The 11,288-nt window shown below is 41.9% G+C and overlaps 1 protein-coding gene across 4 annotated transcripts in view; it reads left to right on the forward strand.

Annotated features, from left to right (window-relative positions):
* The window catches only part of LOC128877935 (venom dipeptidyl peptidase 4), a 242,597-nt gene that overhangs the window by 120,860 nt on the left and 110,449 nt on the right, over positions 1 to 11,288 (forward strand). For all 4 annotated transcript variants that reach the window (XM_054125620.1, XM_054125622.1, XM_054125619.1 and 1 more), the window contains one exon: positions 10,389 to 10,441. In XM_054125620.1, the coding sequence (XP_053981595.1) occupies positions 10,389 to 10,441 (53 nt within the window). The remainder of the gene's footprint in view (positions 1 to 10,388; positions 10,442 to 11,288) is intronic.

Below are 11,288 nucleotides of genomic sequence, written 5' to 3' on the forward strand. Positions count from 1 at the left end.
TCTCTAAATTTTAATCTTTCGAGTTCCCAACAACGTCAACGCACTCGACGTTTCCTTTTCCTAGATAAATGTATTATTTAACCGTCGATGATGCGGCCTCGTTGACGCGTATAGTAGCTTTATTCCGCGGCGTTTGGGCGAAACGAAATTCGTTGGTCGGAAACAGGGCGGTGGTATCGGTGCATTAGGCAATTGAATCGCGGCGGCGTTTAAGGTGCTCGTTTTTGTCGTCGGGAGTGCATAAATATGACCGTGGAATCGGAAACGGTCTACTCGATATCGCGACGGAGATTTATTGCATTTCGTTCCTTTATGCCGTGGCGTCTCGGTCGCCCTGGCTTCGCTTGTTGTTGCGATATTCTCCACGGAGTTCGAGTCTAGAGGACCTCCCGAGGAGCAGAGTTTGGAGAACCGTTGCCTCATAGGGTATTGAAGTTCTTTTGTTAATGGGCGTAGCGTTCTCATGAATTTCTGAAGAGGCGTTTCGTGGCCATATCGGTGGAACGACGATGAGATTTTTCTGTTCGAAATAAGGCCAAGATCTCGCGCTTGTTTTCTTCATAAAATGGATATGTCAAAATACTCGAACATTTTACAATTGGGTTAGTTGTAGTCGATAAAGTTCATCCGTCCCAGAGAGCTGAATTCATCGTGAAATTATTTCCAGAACGGTGTTGTTTATAATATTGATGGAATCGATACAACAGCTGGTTAATGTTGTTGTGTAATTAACGCACCGTCTATAGATTAGGTACATGCATGCATAATATTGCATTTAATTTGTTGACACGTGAAATCAGTTTAGTTTATCGATTGATTTGTTGTTTACCTAATTAACACGCGTTTGCTGGCAATGCAGGGAAATCTATTTGGAACCACGATGTCGTAGTGAAATTTATTCGGAGGGGAAGATGCTTATTAAAAATAATGAAATATCGTAATTGTCACAAAAATCGTATAAGTAAGCTTTCGAAAACCAATGGAATAGACGGCGAAATACGCGAGATGTGTAACGAAATTCGGATGGCGGAAAAGTGATACTTTTTAAAGGTCAGTCTCCGTATCTTTATTTTTCTCTTTTTTTTTCTATCGAAATAATCTGCATACCACGAGGGAAAAAATTGCGAAACAGGGATCCTTTCTCCGGTGGTGGAGAAAACGCTGTGTCAACACTGCAACGGTGAAAATGCAAAAAAGATCTTCGTTCAACGTTCGCTGGTCCGCGCGGCGCGTTGTTATTTACCAAAACCAACGACGACGCTTCGTGATTCGTGTTCCATTTCCTTGTTCTCGTTTTTTGCCCCCGCCAAGCTTTTGTAATTCGCACGGGGGAGGACAAAAAAAAAATAAGAGCACCGCGTTATTAGCGTCATACAGCATATACGTGTTTTTTTGTCACCCCCGATAATAATTACTTCCGACGGTTTACATTCAGTGTTCGCGACACTAAAACGATTGGTTGCCTTTGAACATCGGTAGGGTGAATATTTTAGAAAGGCAGAATAAGGCTTTCTTCGTGGTATTTCATTTGCAATTCAAGGTCTGTCAATTTTTATTCGTGTCGTTATTTTTTTGTTGGATACTATTTTATTTCTTTTATTTCTTACCGTAGTTCCATTTTATTTTGATATTTCATTGTTTATGATAGTTGTCCATTCAAGTTTTTAGAATTTTATTTATGTAATGCTGCTTTCAAAAATGTTCACTTATTTACTTAGTTATTAATAGATAACAGACGGTTGGATTGTTACTGATTGAACTAATAATTCATTATTATCAACAGTGTCCAAGTACAAAGAAAGACATTTTTAACCCACTCACTGGGAATTACGAGATTGCAATTACTCAAGGGATAAGTTTACAGTGAGACACGAATTATTCCAACTAAAAAAATAGTAAATTAAAAAAAAAACAAATTTAATATCACTTTTATTATCAAAATAATAACCTAGCTTACATATTTGTATTAAACCTTGGCGTCCAAGGCAAGGCGATTTAAATTTGCCTGATACTGAATGGGTTTTTGGGATGCGACGTGAATAAGGCGAAACACAAGATAACAAGAACAATATTTATTACTATTGGTGACGACTGTCCGATACCTTCTGACTCACTTCCTAGCTCAAGCATTTATTCTTCTGACCGATCCAAGGTTCTGGCAACCGTCACTTTTATTGATTTGGGTCCCGAATTTCTTGCACTTATCCAGTCTTTACCGTAGTTACATTTATCATCCTCACCCGCGATAAAAATAAAATTCAATTCACCGTTTCGAAGGGAGTCGAAAAGCGCAATCCACTAAAAATTCCCATTTTGGTATCCCTCGTATCATACCCTATCGTCGCGCTGTATGATGGAATTCGTAGTATCCATGAATTTTGTAAGACTGCGGATCCTTAATAATTCCTCTTACGAACGAGCGTCGCGGGCGAGAAAAAGTTTAGGAAGCCTCGTTTTAAAGCCTCGTTTTAAAGCGGGAGACACTTAAAAGAAAAACGGGCGCGTGGAAGTAGCGGTCGGGCGAGTAAGAACGTTTACGAGGGACGTTCGAACGGCGCCGAAGGCGCGACACGCGGGTGCAGTGCGTGCACGCGAGCCTGGACGAAGTTTCGAATGCAGGTAGCGAAGTTTCGAGTGCGTGATCGAAGCTGCAAACGCAATTACGGGAAAATAACCGCAGCGGTGGTTGCGTCTTGTGCGTTCACTAGGACAGTATTGATCTTCTACGTATTTCCCGCCCTCCTGCCTTGCTCTACCCTCCCTCGCGTTGCTCCTCTACGCGCGCTAGCACCGCGTATTATTATTCCTCGTAGACCGTCTTGTTTATACAAAAGATCGCCATCACGTGCGCGTCAGCGATTAATTAGCTGGACAGAAATTCCCGCCGATCGGCTTTATGCGGATTTCGGTCAAAACCGACTAGGAATCCGACGCCATTCGCGCTTTCTCGTTTTCGAATATTTCGACTCGATCTCGGTCTCGAATTGCTGATCGACCCAGGGATGGACTCTGTCATAGATGATGAACGCGATAGCAGGATCATTATCTTTGTCGTTTCGTTTTAATGGGTCCGTCGATGACCGGAATTTTTCCCAAAGAGTGGACACGCGAGGACACACATAGTACTCGATTACTCTTCGACATTTTCATTCTTTATGGAGACAATTTTTCGATCCCAACGAAGCTAGCACTTCGTCATTTTATTTTAGAGTTGTTCTCAGAATCTATACAAATTATATCCACGTGTTTGTATTACTCACAACTTACCATTTTTAACACTTTATCTACCTAAGGCTATTTAGGCCCTTAGGCTATTTAGAAACAGTCTTTAATTTAAAAAGAATTTTCTACAGTAGCATATGCCAATCTAGGCAAATAATTCTAGACAATAATTCCTCCATGCTGTTACTGGGTACATTGAAAGCCAAGTCTGTTTCCAAACACTGAACATTGTAAGTACACAACCACTAACACGGTAAATAAATTCAGAAAGCTAACTACTGGAATTAAAAAATAAATAAGCTCCCGGTAAATAAAATGTTAAATATTTTTAGAATAATTTACGAATAACGATGCCTGTAAGTCGCAGGCTTCAATTTTTATCTCTGCGATCATTATTTTTCCGAATAATATTATATACGAAACGTTAGCAGGGTTCTAATAATATCCTCGTAATCATTCTGATAACGTTGCCTGCGCCGATTTCATTCTGCGTTTTCAATTCGATTTAATTATTTAAAATCCTTGACGCGCCCCATTTTGTTTCGTCGTTGACGAGAACTCGTTTCAAGAGTAGTAGGGATGGGAGAAATCAATTACGACAATTGATCTTTTCCCCGTTTCTGTTTCTTGCGGCTTGTTTTGTTCTAATGGATTTTTAATGACGAGATTCTTTTCGAGTGACGCCGAACGGTCGGCGGGGAGGGAGCGGTGGAGAGTTCCAACTAATTTTCTCATCACTTTGCGTGCCGGATGTCGAGGAATATTCTGCGTTTAATTTCTGGATTTTCCTTTCTGATTGCGTTCCGTTTTAACCGATTATTTGATAACGAGAATGTTTCGCGAGAAATTAAATTACGGGGCTCTCCGATGTTTCTCCGTTTCGTCTTATTGTGTGTTCGGTTTGTCGAATCGCTCGATAACGAGACCGCGCTTTTTATGTTTTTTCATCGTTTCGCTACCGTTTCGTTATCACGGATTATTGAAGACGAGAACGTTTTGCGAGCGAGGGTATTCCGCATCGGGAGCCGCATTGTTTAACGCCGTAAATCTGCCGACTATGGTGACCAAGCAACGCCCGTTTATTCGATGATAATACCCATTTATGAATGCTGTGTGCTGAATATAGTTTTCCAAAAACTCGACGTCAAGTCTGATTTTCATCTTGTTTGCGAGGTGGCTCGGGCGATAGCGGAATTTATGGTTAGTATACGTTCCCTTATACCGGTCACGATTTTATAAATTTTCTTTCGTCCGGAATGGATAATCGTACAAAATTGTTAAAATTGCCCCGATGTCACGTACCTCTGTTTGCGTTATTACACCGGCAGTAACGTGTCGCGCGAACGTAATTAGTTTCCACGGTATAAAGTGCACTCTTTGCTCTGCCGATATTCCGTTTAACGAGATTCTTATGCGCCGGTTTGCTGGATATCCTTGATTGCGTAACCATTATTCTATCGATTGAACTTCGACAGAGTGCAGTTACGTATCCATCGCCATTCGGAGCATTTCTCGCATCCAATTATCGGAATTGCACGAAACGTTGACTGAATTTTCGCGAAGCATCATACCCCGCGCCTGGAGCTTCGAGAAACACTTAATGGAACGTTCCTGTAATCGATTAGACGATTTGCAAGTTTTTATTTTAATTTTTCAACTGGTGGATCTGATGATTGACCTACAGCGACATCTGTCAAAGAAAATGGCATCCAAGATCGTCCAAGATCGTTCACTTGCAATTTTCAGAGTCGATTTTCTCTAAAACAATGCCTCGTAAAAAGAAACTAAACCTTGCATTTTCAACATACTCCGTGACGATAAACAAATCCATACTTTCTTTCGCCCCAAAACTTTCTCGCTCCTTTTAATAAACGCGACAAATATTCCGCGGGTATCTGTGCACAATGGGAAACGAAGATGGCCGCGAATCCGGCGCGATTGTGGTGCAATATGCGAACGAGTTTCGTCGAGATTCCCTGGCAGTTTCAAATTTGATAGCGTGCGCGGCGGCATGAAGGAATCCTCGTATTTTCCCCGGCATCAAGTTTGCCCTTTCGGATTTCGCGAATTTCATTGTTACATGCAGTACACAGAGGGACTCCCGTTGCGTTGCAAATTGCGTTCGTGTTGCGCGCGATTATGAAGAATTTACAGTCGGCCGGGTTTAAGCTTCACCCTTATGAAATATTCCTCGGGTTGTTTGTTTGTTTGATGTTCACCACGAGGTAAAGGGGTGTGTTGCATTGGTAGGGCGCGAACGGCGTGCATATTTTAATGACGGTTCCATTATTCGTGGATCTTAATGCGACTTAAATGACCGTATTTACCCTGTAACATAAATAAATGGAAGCGACACGAGCCAGTTTCTTGGTCGCGTCTTCTTTGCCTCGCGTGGCTGAATGTTAGACGCGAGAGTAGCGAGGATTATTATTTCGAAGCCTGTGAAAATTTATTTCCTTTCTTAAATGCATTATAAAAAGATCCATTGAAATTAGATTCTATTCATACGAGAATCGTTCGAAAACGAATCAAACTGGACTGGAAGTTTAATTAGTCGCGCGTTTGGAAATTGGTGCATAATGGAGTACGTAGAATGTCGAACTGAACCACAAATCTGTGGCTAGCGCCTGGACAGCAGGATTAAAGGTTTAGATTTAAACTGGTCGCGGATTACTGGTAAAGAGGTCCGAATCTAAGCGTCGAATCGGCATTGCAGAATTGAACCGCGGACGGAGGAGCTGTAAAATTCCGAATCGAGGCGAGATTATGTTAGCAGAGCTACGAGTTTAATTATAAAACTGCCACGAAATGGCACCGAATTACGTCACGGGTCCAGAAAGCTGTAAAATCCCATTAGCCGATCTCAGATTACACCTGCAGGATTTCAAATTTAATCCACAATAAGACCACGAATACTGAAAACTATAAAATTTCAACTTCACTTGATATGAAACGGGCAGAATTAGGGGGCGAAACTGGGTCACAAGTTTGCGCCGTGGTAAAATCACAATTTGACCCTAGACGAATTTAATTAAAAACTACATTTAATTCAAACTCGGACCGCGAATGGTGGAAACTATACTGTTCGAAATTGGCCCGAAATTCGAAATGTTTTCCCACGAGTGGTACGAGCGGCGGGAAACTTGATAACGATGTTTTGTTTTGCCGGTCAATCTCGATCACATTTATTCCACACTTGGAAAAATTAACTTACAATATTTCGACAAATTCGAGCAACCAAAGTATCGAGTCCAAATTGAATCGGAAAAATGACCCGGGCGCTCTTCAACGAGAGCTGGAAATATAAAACCGAGATACGACGAGCAAAATTTACACGTAACTCGTTCGCGAATTTATAGTCCTCTAAAATCTCCATTCAGCCGAACATTAAAGCTACAGAACTCTCGGGTTGGTACCGCGATCGGTGCACTTCGAGTCCCAAAATTGCGTCGTACAAGTTGGAACCGCGAGACCACGAAGTTGTCCCGCGAAATTAAAGTCGCGCAGTTTCGAATTTAATTAGAAAATCTCAGGCGGTTCCTGTTTCGCGTCCGATGTCAAAACGAGGAGCGCGGAGTTTCGGATCGCGCCGGAAATTCCGTGCCTTCGAATTTCCGAATTCGACCGCAAAATAGACCGCGTCGAAGATCTCGAATCGCCTCGTAAAATCGTTGCTTCGAATTTCTCTCGAAATCAGCCCCTGAATATTCGCTTCGCGGGCCCGCGAATTTAAAAAAAACAAATTCCACGCGATATCAAGATTTAGCTTGGCTGTCGCTTCCACGCGGGCCATTATCTTTGACCTGTAAATCAATTTTCGTTGCCGCCCGCTCGACCGAAAAATCCGCCGCGAAAATATTTGCGAGAATCGTATCTCTCTTTCCAGCCTGCCGCTGGAAAATCCCGTTCGATTGATCGTTACTGCGCCATTCATGACGCTGAAATGTAATTAATTAACTTTCGGCCGGCTGTTCGATAAATCGTATGCTCTTTTTTTTCCGTGTTTTCCTTTTTTGTTTCCCTCGCAGTTTTTCCCGTCCGGAGAATTTTGGCGCGGCCCTGACACGTTTTTATTAAACGTTACTGGGGAAATTATTGTTGAGCCCCGAGTGAATCTACGCAGGAATGCGCTTTGCGAAATCGCGAGGAATATTAGGAAACAAAGATGGACTATGCGTCGATATTCTCTAGTTATAACATCGTTGTGGCCTGTACGCTAAAATTGAAAACTGTGATAGAGTCTCCATAAAAAAGTAAATCGAAAATATTCGACAGATTTTTGTCACACGAGGCTTTGTTTCGAAGGAAATTGAGTTCGAACGCACGTGGGGCACGCCGAGCGACGCGTCCCCCAATGTGTTGTATCTGCAAAGTCGATTTTCGTGGGAACAAAGCCTCGTATGGAAAAGTTAATGGTGCTTTTTTGATTTGTTTTTTTCATGCGGAATCTGTTTATCGTGGACTCAATTCTCGACTGATTAATCGCTTGACTCTCCTCTTTGGATCGACTGAAATATTCCGACTAGAAATCTCCGCGATCAGTAATTTAGCCAGTGTTCTCGCGATAAAAATTGAACTCGTCGAGGCTGTCATCGTTTCGATCAACGCGATAGAGCTCTTGTCAGATGATGCACTCCACCGCGCACTGATTTTTCTCTAACCGTCCACTCTGCGCGCATTGCTAGGTAGGTCTCGCACAAATGAATCAATCACTCAGGGAAGAAAAATTACCGAGTACCTTCGGTAGGAATTCAAACGGAATCTTCATTCATTATTTAGATAAGAAGCTAAGGGAAAGGAAAATTAGTTTAATTTCTTGGAGAACGAGGAGAGATTAAGATTACGTCTTCCTTTTCTTCCATAAATGTTATAACGAGAAAAAAGGTCAAGGGTTGCATTCTTTCCCTTGGGAATTAAATTCCAAGGTCGTTCGTTTTGGAGTGATTCGACTTCCTGGCCCCTTTAGGGCTTTGATAAATTGGCGCGTGTCACGATGGGGTGAAAAGTGCGAATCGTCGGACAGAAATGAGTCCGTGGTCGATAATCAGCGCTCGCGCAACACGTTAAAGTGGCATTATAACACTCTTATCGGGCCGACATGACGTACGGGTCCTGAAAGAGTTAATGGCGATGGAGCATGGCGGCGCGAGAGAGACCGCGGCCGTCGTGAATCCTTTGGTATCGTAGCACGGTGTCGATGGCGTGTTCGATTGTATCGCGACCCATGATCCCCATCCCCGTTATTTATTGCCGAAATCCGGCTGTTTTTTGTTAATGGATCCCCGCAGAATTTTGTGTGCTACACGCGAGATAGGAAGTGCCTGGTTTTTCGTTTTTGTAACCAGAAATAGGGTACCAATCCAATCACACGCTCATTAATACCGATACGTATCAATCGACGGCTGTGCTGAAGTATGAAACGAGTGTCGAAGTTCTCATTTGGTGTAGAATGAATCCAGAAGATAATTCAGACGATAAGGAGTTAGGTTGAGGCTTAACAAATTGGATGGTTGTATGATTATATATGAAAGGAATGTTTGTATCGATAGCAAATTTTAACAGTAGATTCCTTGCTTTCTCTGGAGTAACATAGGCTATGTTATTTTAAGAAAAATGATAGCAAAGTTTGCACGATATATACAAATTCGTTTCGTTCGGTGAATTGTCTATTTTCGTCTAGGAGTCGATGAAAATGCCACAATGTGACGACAAAAAATATATATATTCGGAAATTCTATAATCTGACATTACAATAATTCTAAATTCTACGATACGATGATATTTGAATATTTTTGGGGGAGCAGAGGAATTATTTTGACGCCGAGAGAATTCGTTTTTGAATATTCGCTGAAAGCTGAAATTTATTAGGAAGCGTGTAAAGGTATCGAATCACTTTTCTCCGTTATTTCAAAATAATTATTTTTGTGCTGTACAAGGTAATAATTCTTGATCAGATTTTCAATTTACGCGATAAATGAAAAGGTAACTCGGGCAATATTGCGAAACAGCATTTAAATTTCCCACGGGAGAAAAATTACAACGTGCCCGATAAAGGGTTTCGGTGGTATGTATGAAGCATAAGGGACGAGCGGTGGAGTGCAATAACCACTTACATTCGCAAGGATAAGCACTGCCTGGACGATCTCGGTGCTCTTCGCGGCTACGTGGGCACCTACGTTCTTTCTCAAACGACGCGGAACGTACTCGCGCATTCTCTCTGACCGCAGAAATACGGAAGCACTTGTTAAAACGAAAAGGAAGATTGAACGTTCAAATTCGCGGCTCCAACTACTCAGAATTTATTCCTACTAGGCATATATTTCCTCGCGGTGAAAAGTTTCGTCCGAAATTTACATGTGCTTTAAAATGCGTCGCTACGAGCCAGATCGCAGTTTCTCGTTTTTGCCCCAAAACGAAAATTATGGCACTTCGGTGGCCCCGATTTCATTCCCGGAAAAATCTAATTTCAAATTAATTCCGTTATTTTTGATTTTTTATCGAAATGGTAAATATATACCTTCTATAGTCTCCGCGTTTCGTTATTTTCAGCGAATTCACTCTCAGAATGAAGCGATTTCCTGCGAAATTTATATCACGAGTGGTCCTCCAAAGTTCGTAATATGTTATTTTTCTGGGAGATAAAAAATCCGCCGTTATTCTATTTCGCAGCGAAACACGTTATTCCCTGTTTCATTTAAAAATATAATTTGTCGTTTCGGTTCCTTCCTTTTGTGACGATAAATTTTATTGGATTTCAGATACATCGAATAATGGTGGGATATTCCTTTATTAAATTCGATTTTATCGTTTGTACGTACATAAAATATGTTTCTGAGCAATTCGGTGCATTATAACACACGGAGTACAGTGTTTCGTTCTTTATGAACATTACAAAATGTATGACACGCTAGATGTTGCGCATTATTAATTATTTATTTTAGTACAGGCGATAGCCACGATAAGAGTCTTTCAAATTTTTATCCTGAATGTGACTACAATAATATCCACTTCTTATCACTTAATATCACTATCTTGAAGGTCACACGTTTAACAGCCACTATTCGAGGCCTCGAAACCGGACCGACATCTTGAAAAGCAGTCTTTCAATTTTCCGTCGAGTTCCGTCTTGGCAACCACACTAAACGTTGCTTTTCTTTCTGTTGCAGCTCTATCGGCACACGTACCTGGCCCACTACAAGATCGTGAACCTGCGAACCTCGTAAGTAAACGAGCCGCGCGCTGCCCCGGGACATTTAGGATAATCGTATCTCAAACTTATTCCGCGGCCGAGTTTAGATTTGCATTTTAATCTTCGCGCTACCGAGGGGACTGGAAACGGCTGGCGGCCCTCGAATTACGGCCAGCCCGCGAATTTCAGGCCGTCTTAAACGCGGGAAAGGTCTCCGACGCCCCCGCCATCGGCGAACTTCGCCCCCGCGGTTCTGGACGTTAATTCGACCATTTAAGAGTGCTTATATCACGATTAGCCTGGCCGACTGCTCGCCCTCGGATTCGTTTTTCACCCTGTTTGCCTGTGGCTTAACCACCCCTGCAATTTCACTGCCTAGGTGGCAGCAGAGTCTGTCGGAAACACGTGCTCGACACTTCCGGGTAATTAACAGGAAACGAAGGCTGCTATTTTATTAGTGGACACCGCGTATGTTAGTATGGAACATTGTTCGATTACTGCAGAGAATCGTGGAGCAGGTGGTATGATTATTTTGAAAGGATTGTGGTAGATGTAACTCGTTTCTTTAATGTTACTAAAAGATAGGTGGAAATAGAGCTTTAGTCCCCCTCGATTTGTCAGTTATCAAATTCATTATTTAACTATTACACCTAACGTAAAACTGAAGTTTTTAGTATAATTCGACCATAAATTCCTTCCTTTAGCATCCTTAAAAAAAATAGGTGGAAATGGAGCTTTAGTCACCCTCAATTTTTCAATAGGTGGAAATGTAGCTTAAGTCTCCCTGAATTTTTCAATCAACCAACTCATTATTTCAATCAACCAACTCATCAACCATTACACGTAAAACTGAAGCTTTCGGTATAATTCGACCATG

Source organism: Hylaeus volcanicus, chromosome 6, assembly GCF_026283585.1.
Source record: "Hylaeus volcanicus isolate JK05 chromosome 6, UHH_iyHylVolc1.0_haploid, whole genome shotgun sequence".
Lineage (NCBI taxonomy): Eukaryota > Metazoa > Arthropoda > Insecta > Hymenoptera > Colletidae > Hylaeus > Hylaeus volcanicus.